The sequence below is a fragment of the Mauremys reevesii genome, linkage group 3, assembly GCF_016161935.1.
Source record: "Mauremys reevesii isolate NIE-2019 linkage group 3, ASM1616193v1, whole genome shotgun sequence".
NCBI lineage: Eukaryota > Metazoa > Chordata > Testudines > Geoemydidae > Mauremys > Mauremys reevesii.
In genome coordinates, this window is record NC_052625.1 from 55,174,611 (window position 1) to 55,197,470 (window position 22,860).

Genomic DNA, 22,860 nt, shown 5'->3' on the forward strand with positions numbered 1-22,860 from the left:
ATGAGCTTTCGTGGGTGAATACCCACTTCTTCCACGAAAGCTCATGCTGCAAAACTTCAGTTAGTCTATAAGGTGCCACAGGATTCTTTGCTGCTTCTACAAAACCAGACTAACACGGCTACCCCTCTGATACTTCTCAATCAACAGATCAGAAATAAAGAGACCAACATTAACACCACCACCACAAGACAGTGCAGCACAGAGTCTTTACAACTGAACTCATGAGAACATAAGAATGGTCATACTGGGTCAGACCAAAGGTCCATCTAGACCAGTATCCTGTCTACTGACAGTGAGCAATACCAGGTACCCCAGAGGGATTGAACAGAACAGGTAATCATCAAGTGATCCAGTCCCTGTCACTCATTCCCATGATTGCTAGTTTATGGCACAAAATATTAGATCAGTTTTCAAAGTCACGGTTGCTTTGTTGCACTCTCTGTATGTCCAAGGGAGATACTTAGATTGCAAGCTCCTAAGGGCAAGGGTGGGTCTTGTTTTATCTGTGCACAGTGCCTGGTGCAACAGAGCTCTAAATCCCCCTGATTATGGCCTCTAGGCACTACTGCTATACAAACAATAAATGGTATGACAGAGGTTAAAAAGTCCAATCTATATAAAACATGGAATTTGTGAAGACATGCAGTGTGTGTCTTCATGGATCTTCTAGCCAGCAGGCTCTCTTACATCCCCCACATACCCTTCACTCTTCATGGCAGGCAGCTGCTTTTTCAGAACTTCTTTATCTTCTGCTTTCAACATCCCAAAGCCCTGGAGCTGACTGGCTCCAAATGCAGGGAGAAAGCCCAGTTCTGCTCGGTGGCTCACAAAGCAGTCAGGATGGTACCAATTATCTATCATCCCCAGTTGGGGCTTTTCAGGATGCACCATCTTCTTGGAAATTCTGATCTGGCCCTGAAGCGGAGAAAAACAAACAGTACAAGCGTGGTGTGATGCTGCTCTGGGAAGGACTTGAATGTTAATTCAGAGAAATAAGTTGGTGATTTTATAATGAAAGTAATGCTTCTTAAATAGCAGAGTAGCAAAAACTGTTCCACCAATCGCCTGCTAGCAGTCACATGCTGAAATTTACATCATTGTTTTCATTCTAATCTCCCTGGTTTCCCTACTCTGAAAATTCCCTTTTTAAGTTAAACTTTTCACTTTTAGTCTCAAGCCATACTTACTTCTTAAAAAAAATGGTGGGAAATCCCATAACCAGTCTAAGCAAAGAATAAAATTCAGTCAAGTAATTTTTGCTCAGTAATAACTCAAAAATAGCTAACCACATTTTGGATCCAATCCAAGAACCTTTACTCATGCAAATAGCCCTACAGAGGTCAAGCAAGCAAATCCTGCAGGATCAGGCTCCATGCAAGGAATTTTAAATTATAAAACTTTGGTTCTCCAGAAATTAATGTGTGAGGACTAATGAAGTCTGACCCAGAGTCAGCTTGATTTTTGATCAGATCATATTCTGAATTACAGTTCAGCCTATACTATTCAAAACAATCACTCAGAAATCCTCATTTCAAAAGCAAATTTGGACTCCAATCCTGCAAACACACATGAAAATTTAAGCATATGAGTAATCAATGGGATTATTCACATTAACAAGTACTTGCAGGTTCAGAACTTCATTTCGCCAGCATTTCTTAAATACCTGTATATGGAAGAACAGGACATACCCTACAAAACAGTGATGGGATGGGTCAGTGGAGAGCTGCAGTACCCACTGGCCTTTCTAAACAAAAACACATTTACAGTACGCCAAAGCTTCTCTCCAGGCTTTTCCTCTGCAGGAATAACAGCAGTAATCTGTCAATCAGCTCCAATGCCTGGACCAATTAAATGCTTTCTTTCTTTTACAGAGGAAGAGTCAGCGAGTCTAAATCCCAGGCTCTGAAGAGGTCACATTTGAGACCTTACTGCAGTGGAACAGCTTGGGGTTGACAAATTGTTCAGAACAGAGCATTTCTTCTGAGAAAGTACTGCAACGTTTAACCCCATAATATAAAAGGAGAACAACAGAAAGAACAATAGTTCAGAACTCATGGAATTAATTGTGTCACCCTGGACTGGAAGGGGAACACAACCTAATAGCTGCGTGTCTCTACCTTTTCTATTTTCTGTTCACAACCTTTGCAGGTACTTCTGTTAGACTTGGCATATTCTGCAGCGAAGTCATTTAAACTCTTCTCAGCCTTGCCACCTCCCTCCTGGTCAGTGCCTTTACCTGGAGAACAGAGGCAAAAACACTATTCAACTTCTAAAGTTCTTCATTTTATTTCTTAAAAAAAAAAATCTCCCCAACTGTTTATCATCCCCCGCAATCAGCACAAATATAGTGAGAGACTAGCCGTGAAACAAAGCCAAATCAGCCACAGCTCAGTACATTTAGAGAAATAAGTATAGTGACAAAACCCACAATGCTCTCCCTGCAATTCAGAATCCTACAGGAAGTGTTAGGAACTCTGCAGACTCATAATAAACTTCTAAGGTTACTCACCTATACCTCAGGCTTCACTACTGGGGAAGACAATCTCAGTCTCTCACCTGCACTTGTCAAGAAGCATACAATGCTGCAACAACACTAGTTCCTGCAACTTCACATTTACAAAACAACCCCTATTAGAGATGAAGAACACAAGCCTGACCTGTCAAAGGAGTAAAGTGAGGACTCAAGCTCTAATTCCAGCTCTGTCACTGAGCTAATATGCTGCTCTGAGGTAAATCACCTCCTTTGTGCTTCACTATCCCCATATGTCAAGAGAGGATATGGCTTAACTATAGCTCACATGTATGCTGTGAGGATTAACCAGTTAATGTTTAAAAAGCACTTGGAAAAAGTCAAGTGTTCTGTACGTGTACAAGGAGGAACTGTGGAAGTCTGTTTATGTAACTGTATATTTTAGAACAGTGATACTCAGACCTCAGTGGCCCAGGAGCCAAATTAGTGATCAACGTTACCCTAAAGAACCCCAGTAGTGCGAATTTATTCCTTCATTGTCTGTCTGTTCTAGAAGTAGTATAAAATAAAATAAATACTGCTATTGAAGACCTGACCAGAACTGGAGTCAACCAAATAGCCACACCTCAAACAGAACTCCCCTTTTCATATACAAGATGAATTTTCTTTGATATGATGTTACGGTATATGCCAGAGAGGCTGACTTCAACCTACAAACCTCCCACAATTCCTGTGTTGTATGGACATTGATGGCTTCAGTCTGCTCTATTATTCATTATTTGTATTACTGTAGCACCCAAGAACCCTCTACATACCCAACCACTTCTAATCTGGATCTGATAATTTCCCTGACCATTGAGTTAATTGCACTGAACTCTTAATACAGTGCTTATACAATCCTTATTAATGTTTTCTGGATCTGATATATTGGTAGGTGTGATGATTTCACACTAGGTCTCAGGTTACTGAGACATCACTACTTTTCCATAGTGTATTACAGATCATTTACTAGTATCAGCTAATTGAAGCTAAACTACACTAAGTGAATAAAGTATATTTAGTGATGCAGTGGTCCTTGCTTTTTAGACTGACTGGTCACTTTTTAACTATTTCACAGGGTTCAGCATACACAGTCTCCTAGTCATTATCGAGAATTAGGAAAGTTCCAGTGATTGTTCTGATTCGCCATCTGAAGGGACATCACAGCCAGCGAGCAAAAAAACCCAGTACCCATAATCACATTCCCTCAAGTATAGATAGGATGGTTCTAAATGGACATGGTATCTTGGTATCTTGAATCTCTGTAAACATCACTTTTGCTTCACTTACCTGCTGCAGCTCCTCCAGTTTCAATTGTTTTTTTGATTTTCTCCTGATCTTCCCATCGGAGCTCAGGGAAACCATCAACATCTGCATGGGACACGAGTCGGGCCCGCTTCCAGAAACAAGTATAATGATGCCAGTGGGGGACTTTACCATCGAACATGGGTGACTAGGAAGAAAGCAACATTAGGATGAAGTGAGAAAATTCAGATAGAACCAAAAGGAAAAAAGTCACTTCTGTATATTTCCCTAGACACTTTCTTTCTAACCACATGCAGGGATTTAGGACAAGGCACAAGAATTCAGAATCCTATGTCAGTACCACTAATACCACTGACCTAACCTAAGAGCAGGGTCACAAGGGGGCTTCACAGAGGGAGAACTTCACTCATGTTACAACTAGTTCTTAACCTTCTTTCCTCCCTTTCCCACATCACTCAAAACAAAACATTGACAGAATCATGATTGCACCATTCTGAGGCCTGGTCTACATTACGAGTTTATACCGAATTTAGCAGCGTTAAACCGAATTAACCGTGCACCCGTCCACACAATGAAGACCTTTATTTCGACATAAAGGGCTCTTAATACCGATTTCTGTATTCCTCCCCGACGAGGGGAGTAGCGCTGATATCGGTATTGCCATGTCGGGTTAGGGTTAGTGTGGCCACAATTCGACGGTATTGGCCTCCGGGAGCTATCTCACAGTGCACCATTGTGACCGCTCTGGACAGCCATCTGAACTCGGACGCACTGGCCAGATAGACAGGAAAAGCCCCGCGAACTTTTGAATTTCATTTCCTGTTTGCCTAGCGCGGAGAGCTCACCAGCACAGGGGACCACGCAGAGCTCATCAGCACAGGGAACAATGCAGTCTCCTGAAAATCGAAAAAGAGCTCTAGCATGGACTGCACAGAAGGTACTGGATCTGATCGCTGTATGGGGAGAGGATTCCGTGCTAACAGAACTCCGTTCCAAAAGACGAAATGAAAAAACATTTTAAAAAATTTCCAAGGCCATGATGGTGAGAGGCCACACCAGAGACTCAGTACAGTGCCGTGTGAAAGTTAAGGAGCTCAGACAAGCCTACCAAAAAACCAAAGAAGCAAACGGAAGGTCCGGGGCAGGGCCGAAAACATGCCACTTCTACGCTGAGCTGCATGCAATTCTAGGGGGGTCCGCCACCACTACCCCACCCCTGTCCGTGGATTCCGAGGATGGGGGTGGTAATCTCAGCCATGCCTGAGGATTCTGCGGACGGGGAAGATGAGGAGGAGGAAGAGGAGGACGAGCTTGCAGAGAGCACACTGCACTCTGTTCTCCCCAACAGCCAGGAGCTTTTTCTCACCCTGACGGAATTACCCTCCCAGCCCTCCCAAGCCACTATCCCAGACAATGAAGCCATGGAAGGGACCTCTGGTGAGTGTACCTTTGTAAATATAAAACATGGCTTAAAAGCAAGTGTTTTTTAATGATTAATTTGCCCTGAGGACTTGGGATGCATTCGCGGCCAGTACAGTTACTGGAAAAGTCTGTTAACATGTCTGGGGATGGAGCGGAAATCCTCCAGGGACATCTCCATGAAGCTCTCCTGGAGGTACTCCAAAAACCTTTGCAGAAGGTTTCTGGGCAGCGCAGCTTTATTCCGTCCTCCATGGTAGGACACTTGACCACACCATGCATGTAGCAAGTAATCTGATATCATTGCATGACAAAGCCTAACTGCGTATGGTCCCGGTGTTTGCTGGCATTCAAGCAACATCCATTCTTTATCTCGCTGTGTTATCCTCAGGAGAGTGATATCGTTCATGGTAACCTGGTTGAAATTCAGGAATTTAATTAAGGGGACAGAGATGGCCATTCCTACTGGGCTGTTTGCCTGTGGCTTAAAAGAAATCCCCCCGCTTGGCTACATGCAGGGAAGGAAGAGGAGGGGGAGGCAATTGGCGCTGAGCTTTTTCGCGTTTGGCTAGCAGTGATCTTCCACGATACCAGCCACGCTGTGGGGGGAGGGGTAAAGCGATCATCCCAGAGACTTGGTTGGGGGAGTGTTTTCTGCTGCTGCAGTTTAACAGGAAAGAAGCAGCACTCAACGGGCTTTGCTTGCTATTTGGGAAAGGAGAGCGCTGGATATATGAAGGCTGCAGAAGCCGAAAGACAATGGCTTACCATGGCCGCATGCAAGCCGAATTCTGCTGTCCGGACCTGCGTCTGTGTGATCTCTAACACCAAAGCCGCAGGCACTCAATATTAAGATGCAAAATGCGACCTTGTAGTGAAATCACATGTGCTATTTAAAGTGAATAGTGTTGTTCACCGTGAAAGAGTACAACCGTTGTTCTGTTAAATGTATCTTTTAAAATGCTCCTCTCCCTTTTTTCCCCTCCCTCCTGCAGCTGCAAATTTTTCAAGTCTCCCTCCTCCTTCCCGAAGGCTATCTCAGATAAGGCGGCGGGAAAAAAAAGACGCGAGACGAAATGTTCTCGAAAATCATGGAAGTGACCCGCAATGAAAGAGCTCATCTCAATGAGTGGAAGGACGAACGTGAGGACAGGAGGGACGCTCAAGATGAGAGGTGGTGGCAGGAAGATCTGAGGTGTCAGGATGCAACTCTGGGGTTGCTGCATGATCAAACTGACATGCTCCGGCGTCTGGTGGAGGTTCAGGAACGGCAGCAGGATCACAGAGTGCCGCTGCAGCCCCTGTATAACCATCCCCTCCCCTCACCATGTTCCTTAGCTTCCTCACCCACCAGACGACTAAGAACGCGTGGGGGAGACTCCGTGCAACCGCCCATTCCACCCCAGTGGACAGCCCAACCAAAAGGCTGTCATTATTTTGACATTTTTTAAGTGGCCTTTTCCTTCCTTCCTTCCTATCCTCCTCCCAAACCCCACCCGGGCTACCTTGTCAGGTCTCTCCCTCTTTTTATAATTAATTAATAAAGAATACATGATTTTTAAACGAGAGTGATTTTATTTCTTTAGGAAGCAAGCAGTAATCGAAGGGGGAGGGTGGGTGGCTTACAGGGAATGAGTCAATCAAGGGGGGTCATCAAGGAGAAACAAACACAATAGTCACACCGTACGTTGGCCCGTGATGAAACTGGTTTTCAAAGCTTCTCTGATGCGCACCGCTTCCTGGTGTGCTCTTCTAATCGCCCTGGTGTCTGGCTGCACGTAATCAGCGGTCAGGTGATTTGCCTCAGCCTCCCACCCTGCCATAAAGGTCTCCCCCTTACTCTCACAGAGATTGTGGAGCACACAGCAAGCAGCAATAACAAAGGGGACATTGGTTTGGCTGAGGTCTGAGTGAGTCAGTAATGTGCACCAGCATGCCTTTAAACGGCCAAATGCACCATTCTGCACTTGCTCAGCCTGTAATTGAACAGATCCTGACTACTGTCCAGGCTGCCTGTGTATGGCTTCATGAGCCATGGCATCAAGGGGTAGGCTGGGTCCCCCAGGATAACTACCGGCATTTCAACCCCCAACTGTTATTTTCTGGTCTGGGAAGTAATTCCCTTGCTGCAGCCGTTTAAACAAAGTAGTGTTCCTGAAGACGCGAGCGTCATGAACCCTTCCTGGCCATCCCACGTGGATGTTGGTAAAACGTCCCTTGTGATCCACCAGTGCTTGCAGCACCATTGAAAAGTACCCCTTGCGGTTTACATACTGGGTGCCCTGGTGCTCCGGTGCCAAGATAGGGATATGGGTTCCATCTATCGCCCCACCACAGTTAGGGAATCCCATTGCAGCAAAGCCATCCACTATGACCTGCACATTTCCCAGAGTCACTACCTTTCGTAGCAGCAGCTTAATGATTGCTTTGGCTACTTGCATCACAGCAGCCCCCACAGTAGATCTGCCTACTCCAAATTGATTCCCGACTGACCGGTAGCTGTCTGGAGTTGCAAACTTCCAGAGGGCTAGCACCACTCGCTTCCCAACTGTGAGGGCTGCTCTCATCTTGGTATTCTGGCGTTTCAGGACAGGGGAAAGCAAGTCACAAAGTTCCATGAAAGTGTCCTTACGCATGCGAAAGTTTCGCAGCCACTGGGAATCATCCCACACCTGCAACACTATGCGGTCCCACCAGTCTGTGCTTGTTTCACGGGCCCAAAATTGGCGTTCCATGGCTAGAACCTGCCCCATTACCAGCAGGATCTCCAAAGCGCAGGGGCCCGCGGTTTGAGAGAATTCTGTGTCCATAACCTCATCACTCTCGTCGCCGTGCTGCCATAGCCGCCTCCTCCTCGCCTGGTTTTGCAAGTCCTGGTTCAGCATGACTGTACGAGAATGCGCGAGGTGTTTACAACGTCCATGACTGCTGTCTTGAGCTGAGCAGGGTCCATGCTTGCCATGCTATGGCGTCTGCAGTTCACCCAGGAAAAAAGGCGCGAAATGGTTGTCTGCTACTTGCACGGAGGGAAGGGTGAGGCTGTACCCAGAACCACCCGCGACAATGTTTTTTGCCCCATCAGGCACTGGGATCTCAACCCAGAATTCCAATGGGCGGGGGAGACTGCGGGAACTATGGGATAGCTATGGGATAGCTACCCACAGTGCACGCTCCGGAAATCGACACTAGCCTCTGTACATGGACGCACACCGCTGGATTAATGTGCTTAGTGTGGCCGCGTGCACTCAACTTTATACAATCTGTTTTAAAAAAACAGTTTCTGTAAAATCAGAATAATCCCGTAGTGTAGACATTCCCTGAGTGAGAAACGGCACCTGGGGGAGTGTTCAGCAGAGCCATCTGAAAACAAGCTCTCCATGAACAGGGAGATCTTAATTTTAGCTGGGAGGTTACAACCTGCCTTAGCTGCATACGTGCCCATGAAGTAACTGAGGGTCCTGTTTTTCCAAGCTTGTTAGTGGGTTAATTGGGTGCAGGGGTAGGTGAATGGGGAGTACTTTGTATGCATACAGTGTATTCAGATAAGAAGTATACTTCAGATTGTCACTGACTGATGTGAAGCTTTTCCTTTTTTCAGTGGTGCCTTGAGGTTTCAACCCAGCTCCCTTATGTCAGATCTTCACTCCCAGAATTATTTTGCATTTGAGGAAGAGGGCTCCATCTCAGAGCCCTTTGGTTTTCCCCCACACTCTGCCAGAGCAGCACTGTTAAGCACCCCGCTAAGTACTGAAGAGGATGCTTTGGCAACATTTGCAGCCTCAGGAAGAGGAGACTGTGATCTCTCAGGGTACGTTCAGACTACCCGATGTATCGGCGGGTAGCGATCGATTTATCGGGGATCGATACATCGCGTCTCATCTAGACACGATATATCGATCCCCGAACGTGCTCCCGTCAACTCCGGAACTCCACCAGAGCGAGCGACGGTAGCGGAGTCGACACAGGGAGCTGCGGACATCGATTCCGCATGGTGAGGACGGGAGGTAAGTCGGAATAAGATACTTCGACTTCAGCTACGGTATTCCCGTAGCTGAAGTTCCGTATCTTACATCGACACCCTCCCTAGTGTAGATCAGGCCTTACTTTTAGGTAACGGTGCCCATTGGTTTTTAATATGTAAAATAGACATGTGATCTTTGGGAAGTAATCCCTAACCTGAGAGGTTTACATCTGACAAGCACTGTGTCTCATTCCTCTGCAAACAACATTAGCTTTAATTTCCATTTAAAACCATCAGACTACATCAATATCTGCTCAGTAATGCTTTGCTTTTACTGTCTGTAGGGCTTTTCATGCTGTATATGTGTGGGGGGAAGGAGGGGAATGTGTTTCATTACCCTTTAACAGATGTCGCCCATACAGTAAAACAGAGCCACTGTTTTCCTCATGGGGCATGGAGGCACTGAAGTTAAAGTTACAGGGTGAATTAGTGGTAGATTCAGGAATAGAACCTAGACTCCTGACTCCCGTTGTCCCTGCCTTCATCATCAAACAGACTCTGTTCCCTCTTTCCACTTGTTCTACACAGCTCCCTCCTGGTATTAAAGGTAATGAATTCCCCTCTCATCTCTACAGGGGACACTATTTTTATATCATCCATAGCAGTCATATTATAATCACTGTGGATTTTGTTCTTAATCAGCTGTTGTGTGCGTCTCTTACTTTCAGCCAGACAAACTGTCTGATTGCCAAGCAGTGTCGGGCCAGGTCAGTGCTTAAACAGAAAGTCCTCTAAGGAACCATTGTAGGTGTCCATGAGTCCTTGAGTACTTCTGTACATGACTTAGGAATCACAGAATCATAGGACTGGAAGGGACCTCGACAGGTAATCTAGTCCAGTTCCCTGCACTCAAGGCAGGACTGAGTATTATCTAGACCACCCCTGACAGGAGTTTGTCTAACCTGCTCTTAAAAATCTCCAGTGACTGAGATTCCACAACCTCCCTAGGCAATTTATTCCAGTGCTTAACTGCCCTGACAATTAGGAAGTTTTTCCTAATGTCCAGCCGAAACTACCCTTGCTGCTATTTAAGTCCATTGCTTCTTATCCTATCCTCAGAGGTTAACTAGAACAGTTTACCTCTCTCCTCCTTGTAACAACCTTTTATGTACTTGAAAACTGCTATGTCCCTCTCAGTCTTCTCTTCTCCAGACTAAATAAACCCATTTTTTTCAAATCTTCCCTCATAAGTCATGTTTTCTAGGCCTGTGAATCAACCTGTATCATGTTGGTATGAGGTGTTGTGCTCTGGAGCTGCTATTTGTGGATGGGATGTGCAATTAAGATTCTGTCCTGTTATGGTTGTTTAAGATTGTAGGGAACTTCTTGCAATGGCAGAAGTGCTGATGCTGACATTGACTTGGTTCTCCTCCCTAAATTCCTTTCATTTCTCACTCAGACTGTTCCCTTCAGCAGGAAGGGAAAGCTAAGTAAGGGGCACATCTCATATGATACACTAAGGATTTGCATAACATCTGGAGATGTCACAAGTGTGATCTAATCACAGGACTGAAGCACAGGGTTATATGCAGTTTCCATTCTGAAGATGAAGGGAAATGAAATCTTAGGGCTCGTTGCACACCCCACCTCAATGCAGCCCTTCTTGAATGAACCACAAAAGTTCCTTTTGTAGCACCGCTCTAATGCACAAGATAAAAAGCTCACTTGGTCCATGGTGCAAGTTCTAGAAGGGGCACCTGACCAGGCTGTATGGGCACAGAGCAGCATAAATGCCTGCCTCCCTCTCTCCCAAGCTGATGGAAGAGCTAGGAAGGAACATATGGGGCTGCTCAGGAGCAGGGACCCTACAAGTGCAGGAACCAGAAGATACCTAGGCTGGGGAGCTGTGAAGGAGATGGGACCCTGGAAGAGCTGCTGAGGAGCAGGGCTCTAATCATTGTTTTACTGAAGGAGAAGCAGGAACCTTTTGCTGTAGAGGAGGGGGAGCGGAATGAGGCGCTGGTGAATAAGTTACATGCATATGGTGGGAAGCTGAGAGTACAGTGGGGAGAATAAGAGCATGGGGAAGAGGGAAAGATTGAAAAACAACATGGAGGAAGGAGGGAGTACATCAAACAATGGCGGAAAATGAGAAAGGAATGGTATAAATTGGGGGCAAGAGAGGAAACAGAGCAGACATCAAAAGAGACGGTGGAAAAGATACCAAGCTATATTGTGGTAGGAGTGAAAGAAGAGGAGTGAAGGGGAAAGGAAGGAAGAAAAAATGCAAAGGAAGTTTAATAAACTGAGGTTTTGTATTTTACAGAGCTAAATAAATACAAATATCCTCACTATGGGAACAAAAAAAAGATATGCAGATCTAATGGCAATGACTAGAAGTGTATCGGTGCCTCTTGGGAAGTGGGAGAAGGCTGCAAGTATTTCTCACAGTGGCTAATAGGCTCAATCCTCAGGCTAGTGCAGTGGCTCTCAAACTTTTTTACTGGTGACCCCTTTCACATAGCAAGCCTCTGAGTGGGAACCCCCTTATAAATTAAAAAACACTTTTTAATATATTTAACACCATTATAAATGCTGGAGCAAAGCGGCGTTTGGGGTGGAGGTTGACAGCTCGTGACACCCCCTCCCCCCCCGTAATAACCTCGCAACCCTCGAGGGGTCCCGACCCCTGGTTTGAGAACCCCTGGGCTAGTGGGTGTAGGACAGATTTTTCAAGCAATGCCCTAATGAGAAGAGATCTCCTTATTGTGCTACTTCCATTGGATCCGAATGCAATCACACTAGCAATAGCCAGGATAGTTGGCACTTATCTGAAATGTCTCCTATTGAGGAATTTGTGAAGTGCTCAGCTCTGGAATGTAATCTTACTTAGTTGAAGCAAAGGCGTGGCCTCAGCAACAGAAATTAGGCCTCTCTCCATAATGGGTCTGAGAGAGCCAAGAAAGCTGCACAGAGTAACAGTACATTTTCCAAAAAATACATCAGAATGATTTTTAAAATGTCCTACAAGTTACAAAGCAAGCAGCTGCCTTTTCATCATGGTGCTTTTCATACCAGGCCTTTCCTACCTCTCCGTATTTTGGCAAAACATGCCAAATCTGACCGACTTCTGCCACCTTGAATGGCCAAAGCCTCTTGGAACCTTTCAGGCCTTTTATACCACTGTTTTTCCAGCAGAATCATGGGGGTCTGAGTCTAGCAGCTGACTCTTGGGTTCTATTCCCAGCTCTACCACTGGCCTGCTGCAACACCTTGGATAAATCACTTACTGGGGTGGTGGAGTCTTCCCAAAAGTGGGGGGGCCACAGGCCCCAGCCCCCCCTCAAGGCCAATTCTCTTCCCCCAGGGGCCCCGCCCCACCCCCTCTTCTCCTGGAGGCCCCACCCCTCAGCCAGCCGCCCAGGGCAGGTGGAGGGACGCAGGCTCCTCACAGTGTGTGTCTTACCCTGACTTGACTCAGGCCAAGGGGCAGGAGCTGCAGCCCAGTCACGGTAAGAGCCCAGGTGTGGGGAGCCAGCATGGACCTTCCACCTGCCCTGGGTAGGGAGCCTGGGGGCGGGAACATGGACTGGGGGCTTGTCTCAAGCCCCCCACAACCCAGGCAGGTGGAGGTTCTGCATGGCTCCCCACAACTGCCCAGGCGCCCTGGCCTGGCTGGGGGGTTGGGCCTCAGGGGGTAGAGGAGGGGAAGGAGGTGGGGTCCTGTGGCAAAAAGCGCACAGGCCTGGTCCATCCACTTTCAAAAAGTGGGAGGGCCATGGCCCTCTGGCCCCCCCTCACTTACCCTCATTCCCTGTGCCTCAGTTTCCTCATCTGCAAAATGGGAATAACACTGTACCTCAGAGTTATTGTGAACAATAGTGTTCATAATCCAAGACCCTCAAATATGGTCGAACCTCATTAACTCCCACTAATGATTAGAAGCTATATATGAATTAATGAATTTTGCCTGATCCAAGGTCCACTGAAGTCAACAGGACTCTTTCCCTTGACTTTTGTGGGAGTTTGACAAAGCCCTTATCAACTAAGCAAATAAATGTAAGAGGACAGTCTTTTACATTAACTTTATTTTGTAATCTGATAATTGCAGTTTAGTTCTAATTATTTGCAATACTCTATTACACACCAGTGAGTGTTCTGTAAAACACAAGTCTTAATTACTAAATTACTAAGACTGAGACTTTGCTATGGCATTATTAAATCTCTGCTGTGGCGTGAAGGGAGAATACTAATTTGTCTGTGAATTATCCAGTGTCCTGATTAGTAAGGTTTTACTGTAAATTCCAACTACTATAAGTTACATGGATGCTCTAGATAAAAGTCTGATATATCTGTTCCATAGTGCAAAAATGTCAAATTAATTAAGTGTATTTTAATCCTATCACCAATTCCTCCTGCTTGCTCTCAAAAAGACTGAAAGAGTCCTTTTATTAGTACCCTGGAAAAGATCTCCAAATTTCAATAATATTCTAATATGAAACTTAACTGTGCACATTACACAGCATTAATTCCAGAAGGCAGCCTTATCCAAGCCTACAAATAGCACTTGGTACCAAGGAAAAAACAAGGAACGAAGAGCCAGTTAGGAATGTGTTCATTCCAAGAAAAGAAGAATAAAATACCTCTATGCTACAAAAATAACCAGGTTTAATCACGGATGTGGCCAAACTATGATTATGACATAATATGTAGGGCTGTCAATTAATTGCAGTTAAGTCACACGATTAACTCAAAAAAATTAATTGCAATTAATTGAACTTATAATAGAATACCAATTAAAAATTAAATATTTTGGATTTTTTCTACATTTTCACAGCAGATTTGACAAAATGCAAAGAAGGTACCAATCTGAGATTTCTAAAAATAGCTACAGCACTCGACCCCAAGATTTAAGAATCTGAAGTGCTGTCCAAAATCTGAGAGGGACGAGATGTGGAGTATGCTTTTAGAAGTCTTATAAGAGCAACGCACTGATGCAGAAACTACAGAACTCAAACCACCAAAAAAGAAAATCTACCTTCTGCTGGTGGCACCTGACTCAGATAATGAAAATGAACATGTGTCAGTTTGTACTGCTTTGGATCGTTATCAAGCAGAACCCATCATCAGCATGGAAGCATGTCCTCTGGAATGGTGATTGAAGCATGAAGGGACATATGAATCTTTAGCGCATCTGGCACGTAAATATCTTGCAACGCCAGCTACAACAGTACCATGGGAACGCCTGTTCTCACTTTTAGGTGACACCGTAAACAAGCAGGCAGCATTATCTCCTGCAAATTGTAACCAACCTTGTTTGTCTGAGTGATTGGCTGACCAAGAAGTAGGACTGAGTAGACTTGTAGGCTCTGAAGTTTTACATTGTTTTATTTTTGAATGCAGGTTTTTTTGTACATAATTATACATTTTTAAGTTCAACTTTCATGATAAAGAGATTGCACTACAGTACTTGTATGAGGTGAATTGAAATGGAGGTTTTTCACCTTCCTCTGCAGCGTGGGACATGGGTCACTTGCTAGAGGATTCTCTGCAGCTTGAGGTCTTCAAACTACAATTTGAAGACTTCAATAACTCAGACATAGGTTAGGGGTTTGTTATAGAAGTGGATGGGTAAGATTCTGTGGCCTGCATTGTGCAGGAGGTCAGACTAGATGATCATAATGGTCCCTTCTGACCTTAAGTCTATGAAAAATCTTTTTTGTTGTTTTTTACAGTGCAAGTATTTGTAATAAAAAATAAATGTAAAGTGAGCACTGTACACTTTGTATTCTGCTGTAATTTAAATTAATATATTTGAAAATGTAGTAAACATCCAAAAATATTTAAAATAAATGGTATTCTATTGTTGTTTAACAGCGTGATTAATCACGATTAATTTTTTAATCGCTTGACAGCCCTATTAATATGTATTCCTCCTGCCTGTGTGGACTGAAAAAAGTCATGAGGAATCATAAGCATATTTTAACCTTGGTAAATTCCTAAGTCTGTCTGTACTAGCCTTTTCTCCTTACTATTTCCCACTGTTGTTACCACCAGTGGGAGCACTTTGGTAGATAAGGCATCAGCTGCCACTAGTGTTTTCATCACCACTAAACTTCTCCAAGCAGGACTAGATGATGCAGTGTTTATAATACTAGTACTAGGCCTACGCTTGCACTATACTGTTGTTAGTAGAAGCGGAACTGCACTCGAGGTGGTAATGGTGGGAAATTTCAAGAAAAAAAGTCTTAGGATAGAAGCCCTAAGCTAAAACATTTACCCAACAGGTTTCTTTTCTTTCCAGACAGATGAGAAGCAATATTCTATAAGGCAGCTGAGGGCAAGCCGTATTTAAACATGGTTATGTTTAAAAGTACAGACAGGGTCTGAGATGAAAGGCTAGTTACAGATTTGTTGTTGTTTTTTTAAACCACATTAATCAAACACAAGTTTCCCTGAATAACACACTTTTCATCAGGCCATGAGGAAAAGCAGAGCAAGGTGTGAGAATGCACTGCTAGGGTGGTGATGCAGACTTCATTAAAAATGCAGAGATGGAGGGGGAAGGGGCGCATGCAAGTTGCCACTATAAATAGGTTAAACTCACAGGAGGGAAGATTTAGGCCAGTAACAAATAGCATTGTCAAACACACACATTAAGCTGCCCAGGAAAACTAAAGAATGTAAGTGAAAAAGCCTCCACAGCTCTTCAGCAATAATGGAGACTGAGTTTACACTTCAACTGAATGCATCGTTTTGATCTCCAGCCCTCCCCATCTGCAATTATTTATCTCCACATAAAGGTCTCCAAGCTGCAGACTGAGGTAAACAGCATTGTAATGTGTTCAGCAAATGATAAGCAACTCACAAAACAATATAGTGAGGAGAAATGGACAAATATTCCCCAGACAGGAAGTTAATGAACAGTTAGAGCCCAGGATCACATGGACTGTGAGAACAAGGGACAGAATTTCTATTGCTTTCCCCCAACTCAAGAAATCGCATCTTCCTGTGAAATCTGCTAACAAATTCAATTCAAGTAATTAAATTCAAACAGGACGATGAAATTAAAATGGAAGCCATCTGGAACATAACTTAAGGTTTTCCTTGTTTTCTTCCATCAAACAACCACAGCAAGATAAAGCTGTGACAACGCAATCATTTGCGAGATTTTAATAAGTTGTCTGCCTTTCATATTGCATTCTTGCTCATTTCAGCCGAGGCACTTCGAATGCACCCAAGTAAGGGTAGCGGGCGATCAAGTCATTTTTTCTGTCTGATGTGCAAGATCACATACCACATCAGCGTTCCCTTCTGAGGAGCAGATGTGCTCCACTGCAGCTAGCTTGCAAAAGCAGGCCCACACACACGCTACCGACTCCCCGCACTTGAGCACACACCACCCTGCCCCAACTCCTTCAGATTCGAGTCCAAATTATCTCCAGCGCCCCCCCAAATCCCAGGGAGCCGCCATCTGGCCCGTGGGCACAAATCCCTGCCACGATGACGTCTGAAGACAAGTCGGGGCGAACGAACGGACTCAGAACCCGCACAAATCCCCCCGCCCCGATCCCCGCTGCCAGAGCTGCCCAGCGCCGTGCCGGGGAGGGCCAGCCCCGCGGGCTGCAGCCGCAGCGCCGCGAAACGCAGCCCCGCGCGTGCCGCCAAGAGCTGCGCTAGCCCGGCGCGTGCCGCACCCGGGCCGCTCTGCAACCGGCGCTGCCCGGAGGGGAAGGACCGGGGCGGACACTTGGCCCAGGCACCGGCTGAAAGCAACACGTGGCCGCCGGCCTAGCTGCCGGGGCCGCTCCGCACGGCCCCCGCGGGGCCCGTGGGCGGGGCCGGCTCCCCTACCCACGCGGTACCTGCACCATGATGGCCAGGCGCAGCGAGTCCTTGGCGATGCTCTCCCCGCATTTCTTGCAGGAGGCTCGGCCGCTCTTGGCGTACTCGGCCCGGTACAGCTTGTCCGCCGGCTCCGCCATGGCGGCAGGGGACGCGCGGGAAGCCGGTAGCGCAGCAGCAGCAACAGCAGCAGCGCCGAGAGCCACCGACCGACCGCCCCACAGCCGCCGCCGCCGCGCCTCCCGCCCGGCGCGCTAGCCGAGTGCCGCGCGATCCACCCGGCCTCAGGCCACCCGCCCGAGCCGCCGTTCGGCGATCGACTGAGGCTGCCTGGCAGAGCTCGGGACGTTCCGGCTCGCGACAGTGTATCAATGGGAGGAGGGACGGCCCCAGAGGCACGCGGGGAAGAGAGGGTGTCACGTGGCGCTCCCTGCCCGAGACGCGCAGTATAGTGGGGGGAGGACGGTCCCCCCGCATATACCGCCCATTGGCGGGGCTGCTGCTGAGTGAGTCGCTTCAGCCCAGGGGCACCCAAGGGTGGGGAACGTCTGCCCGCATCTAATGAAGCAGCAAAGAATCCTGTGGCACCTTATAGACTAACAGATGTTTTGCAGCATGAGCTTTCGTGGGTGAATACCCACTTCTTCGGATGCAACCACGAAAGCTCATGCTGCAAAACATCTGTTAGTCTATAAGGTGCCACAGGATTCTTTGCTGCTTCTACAGAACCAGACTAACATGGCTACCCCTCTGATACTTCGCATCTAATGAGGCACCTGTCAGGTCAGCCCATTGCGTGCCTGCTCACTTCCAGGCCCTAGAGAGGTTTAACCTTGAAGTTAGAGGCAGCTGAGGCTGTTTATATCCTTATCTTCTAGACCACTGCATAGTTGTGCCATTATAACTGGCCAAGAAAGCCCCTCCCTGGGGTAAAACGTACAGGAGGAGAGAAATTCCACTGGGTTCCAAGGTTTCCCACATCTTACCAGTCCCTGTTGTCCACATGATCCCACAAGAGACCAGTGGCATCCACATCACAGCTTTGTGCCTCTACATGGGTGGTTTTAGGGAACCAAAGCCCCTCTCCCAGCTCCCTGCCAGCATGGTCCCAACGGCTACAGCTGTTCCCCCATTCTTCTTAAAAGGGGAGTTCTGCACTGCTGAGGGGACCGCAGAAAAGTCTGTGAAACTCATCAGAGCCAGACAGCAAGTTGGATGGAGTATGTGTGTCCTGGAATCAGGCATGACACATGCGGCGCCCACACATTCTTAGCTTCCTTTTCCTATATGGAACCTAAACCTGCAGAGAGCCCTCTCTGATCTGCCCCGGGTGGTGGTGTGTTGATGTTAACTTTAACCTCCACAGAATTCAGGGGAGATCTGCAGATTGTGAGCCACTTCTGTCCATATATCTCAGGAGCATAATCTGACCTTGTGATCTCTTTGTGTGTGTAAATACCAGACTAGATCACAGAAAGTCACAGAGTGCAGATGTGACTGAACAAAATCCTGTAGTCTCAGCTGCTTTGTATGACAGGTCTTTCAGTTTAGCTCAGGTAATGTCAACTTGTAATATAGTGGCTCTGTAGTGGATGCACAGGTCATCCTTAGCATTCTGGGCACAGATTAGAATTTTAGCATTCTCCCTAATTAGCAAGGTTGCTGAAGCTCCCAGGTTTGATATCTGTTGTTGACACCTGCATGTACAGTCAATGTTAATTAGGTCAGTATATAACTTGCTGTAAATTCCATCGTGACTGAGATCATTACAGAAGAATCCCAATGTCACAGATTGCGGAGCAGTGTTTAAAAATCAAAAAGTTCATAAAATTGAACATTTCAAAATTGCAGTAGGTACAGTGCATAACTTAATGTGCTAATCATTCAATGACAATGTACATATTTGGGGAGGGATAGCTCAGTGGTTTGAGCATTGGCCTGCTAAACCCAGCATTGTGAGTTCAGCCCTTGAGGGGGCCACTTAGGGATCTGGGGCAAAATCAGTACTTGGTCCTGCTATTGAAGGTAGGGGGCTGGACTCAATGACCTTTCAGGATCCCTTCCAGCTCTAGGAGATAGGATAGCTCCATTTTTTTTTTAATGGTAACAAATGTATGCAGTGTATCTTACAATCTTATATGAACATAGTCTACTTGTAGCCACTGGTGAAATAATACACCTCTGCTCTGAGTGCACATGCCTTCTGCTCACTGCCAAGTACATATGTGTAGCTTCTTGATTGAGGGATACAGGTTTTTTTCCACCAGGAAAAATGATTTATGTAATCGGTTGTTCATAACATCAGTGTTCGTAAAATCAGGGTTCTACTGCAGTACTTTGCTGCTGAAGTTAAATTTATATACGATTTCTGCCCTTCACAGTACACTACAGCATTATTTTATTAAATGTTCCTAAGCTTTACGTTACAGATACCTCATATGGCACTGTATGTTCAGTATACTTCTGGGAAGGGATTCAGTTACCAAACGTGCAGAAACATGATTTAGCTGATAAGGTAACTTATATGCAGTAGATATTGACCTATTTACCAAGAACTTTACACAAGAAGCAAATTCCAGAATACATATATTATGGAAGAGAGGAAACATTGTCATTTGGTATTCATCCAACACCCAAGAGCTATACAGGACTGTTGCAGAGTCAAAATGCTTTGAGTGCTCTAAGATGCTTCAGTAACAAAATAAAAAGATACAAGGTTTCAAAGGCACCTATCCAAACACTGATTGCTTTGTGATCTGAGAAGATGACAACATAGCTTGTAAAGCTGCAGGCATAGCCATAAAATCCGGTAGCTGCCAAAAGGGCCATTACTTCAAGTTGTGTGCGAAACTGTACTGTACAAGTCAGCAGTTTCCATCCTTTGGGTCATCAGCAGTTATCAGCTCTCATTCTCCAGTCTCTAACACAAACACAGATTTGCCTAGTTACTTGCAGCTGGGTGTTCATCAGATGCTAAGTGTGTCTCATAAGTCATGGCACTCTTCCTTTAAAGAAGAACAGAGCCTAGCTCTTCTCTTGAAGCACAATGGCAAATAACACACAAATGTTCAGGGAGTAACTGAGAAGGACCCCCTCTGTAAGTGGTTTATGTCACAGTGTCAGAGTAACTGTACCTGTATTCCCCAGTCCGTGATTCCTCGAGGGCACCTACTTAATGTTTCCAGCTCCCAGTTGTCACCTGTCTTGGGTGGAGACCCATGTCTCTTTCCCTTCTCACCAGGGGTTTTAAGGCTGCACAGTTCCCTGCCTACATTATGATATCCCCAACAAGCCAGTCTGCCTAAAAGCCAGCACCTGTGGCTTTCTCTCCAAGGGCTGTGAACTGCATATTGCCAGCAGTTACAAGTTAACACAGCTCCTTCTCAACAAGCACCTGTATTCCTAAGGTAAAAGCATTACAGATAAAATATAAACCAGTTACATATAAAACATATAATAAAATATTCTATATTAATGCTAAAAGCTTCCCAGAGGTCACCCATCAATCTTATGAGGCCCTCAGTAGGCCAAAGTCTTTCCAACCCATAAGAGGTGCGTCCCCCTGGGACAGAAGGTCCTGCCCACTTGGTGGATGAGAAAGTTAAACCTAGCCAGTTAAACCTAGCCTTTTGATATCAAAAGCCCTTACTTTGTCTGTTGGTCTCACGAAAACCCAGCCTGAACCAGTACATGCAAACCTCCCCAGGGTGTGGAACCTCTCTAGAGGTGTTTACAACCTAAGCAATTTGCCGTAATTGTCCCCCCACTGTTTTTGGTTCCTGGAGGAGCTATGATAAATCTCCTTCCTGGAGTTACATACAATCCTTGGGCTATAATGATACATTTAATACAATATGGTCTCCAAAGATATTGCATGTGGTTGCAATATCTGTCACAGCTTGAACAGAAGGGTCGGGATAGATAAATAGATGCAGTGGGGACTTGGAGCTCAACAGATATTTGTGGTACAATGGGCCAAGAGCAGGCAAAATAAATCTCTGAGGACAGGAAAAGTACAGTCGCCCAGTGGATGGGAATGCTAGTGAGCAGGTGCTCTAGGGGCATCCGTGGGAGCATGGCAGGCAACAGATGAAAGCTCTATAGAGAACAGCAGCTCTGGGGACATTAGTGGTTCTGTGGGTGGAAGATCTGAGGTGCAAGCACTCTGGGGACATCACTGATGCAGTGGGCAGACAACAGATGGAAGTTCTGGGGAGTGGGAGCTCTGGAAACAGCAGTGGTGCTGTAGGCAGGCAGCAGAAAGGAGAAACAGCCACCCAGGAAGAACAAGATACTTATTTTTTCCTGTTTATTCATGGCGCGGGGGGGAGGAGAGGCAAAGTCAAATTTGGAGGGGAGCAGTGCCCTCTATCTCTACCAAGAAGACATATGCTGCCAACTCATTCAGACAGCCATTTATGTGTTATGCATCATTAAGACTGTCGAAGAAAAACTCAGTTCTCACTTTTTGTTTGGATGCAGCAAAATCAAATACTTTATTATTTCTCCAGTAATTACCATGGAGGGAGAGAGTGCCATAGGACACAGGGTCCTGGACAGGTCTCTCAACTGGTAAAACAATCACAGCAAGCCTTTATACCTTTTACAGACAATTTCTAGCAATAATACAGACAGTAAAAAACAACAAATACATTTTGTTTATACATAAGTTTTCCTGCTATCTCACTAGAAAAACAAGACTGCAAGACTGCACATTGCAAGGTCGTAATAACTTTCACACAATTCACTCTGTCTTACATTATCTTGCTTCCTCACGTCACCAGGGTCACAGTTAACCTAACTCATGCTAACTAACATTCATTAAGATCTCTTCAAAACCTTGTTAATTATTTACTGGCTTCCACACTCCCCCCTTTTGTACTTCTAGTACAACAAACATTACAAATCCCAATTTGCATCAAACCATGGATATCAGATTCTACAGCAAATATGTCAATCTTAGGGTTTTCATGGGATGTAATGACAATGCATGATCAGCACGAACATGAAAGGTATTGCTATTCTTACGTTATTTACAACAACAACAACAACAATATAATCCTAAATAACTAACAACACTACATATAATAACAATCCTATAGGAATAATATAATGGGGCTGTTGTACAATCGTGAACACAAAGCACAAAACATCATACCTAGTACATAAAGTAAACACTCTATAAGCTGTATGAAAGGCATTCCTTCCAGCTTGATATACATTCTAAAACATGGGAATTTGCCCTTGCAATTCAGAGATTCTTTGAACCTTTGGTAACAATGAAAGCAAATTTTGAAACTAATCAATCACGATTCTAGTCCAATCAAAATATACCTAAAATCTAAGAGCTACTTACAATATTCTATCTGCATTCTATCTGCAGGCCAGTAAATTATAGGATTGCCTGCAGCAGTGGTAAGATCAATATGTATATCTTGTAAAGTGGTGTCATTAACGCACACACAGCTATCATTAGCTTGAAAAAGTGGGTGTCCCGTCAGGGTAGTTCCTTGACCTCCACCCTCTCAACAAATATTATCATAAACAGTGATAACTTCCCCTAGCGTCAGTTCATAGATACACTGAGCTGTGGTGGTTCTAACGGCCAAAATGTCCATTGACTCTCTATTCTTATCCAAAATGTCAGGTGTCATTCCAGGGGTACTGTCTAGAAATCAGTTGGAGATACCAGGTGGTCTAATTTCCCCAGATGTCTCGGTAAACAATTACAGTCCCACAGGCATCCTCCCCATGGACCCAGCAGGATTCGGTATGTGGGAGCCGACACCCACCCTAACCGGTCCATATGCTTGGAAGGAGCACTGTGAATGTCCACACTTCCATCCAGAAAGTGTCCAAG

General features: G+C 45.5%; 1 protein-coding gene across 1 annotated transcript in view; it reads right to left on the minus strand.

Annotated features, from left to right (window-relative positions):
* The window catches only part of PARP1 (poly(ADP-ribose) polymerase 1), a 54,760-nt gene extending 37,501 nt beyond the window's left edge, over positions 1-17,259 (minus strand). The window contains exons 1-4 of the mRNA XM_039532049.1: positions 17,021-17,259; positions 3,800-3,962; positions 2,118-2,236; positions 701-915 (exon numbers count right to left, since the gene is read on the minus strand). Coding sequence (XP_039387983.1) covers positions 701-915; positions 2,118-2,236; positions 3,800-3,962; positions 17,021-17,140 — 617 coding nt within the window. The 5' untranslated portion in view covers positions 17,141-17,259. The remainder of the gene's footprint in view (positions 1-700; positions 916-2,117; positions 2,237-3,799; positions 3,963-17,020) is intronic.
* Positions 17,260-22,860: the final 5,601 nt, after the last annotated feature.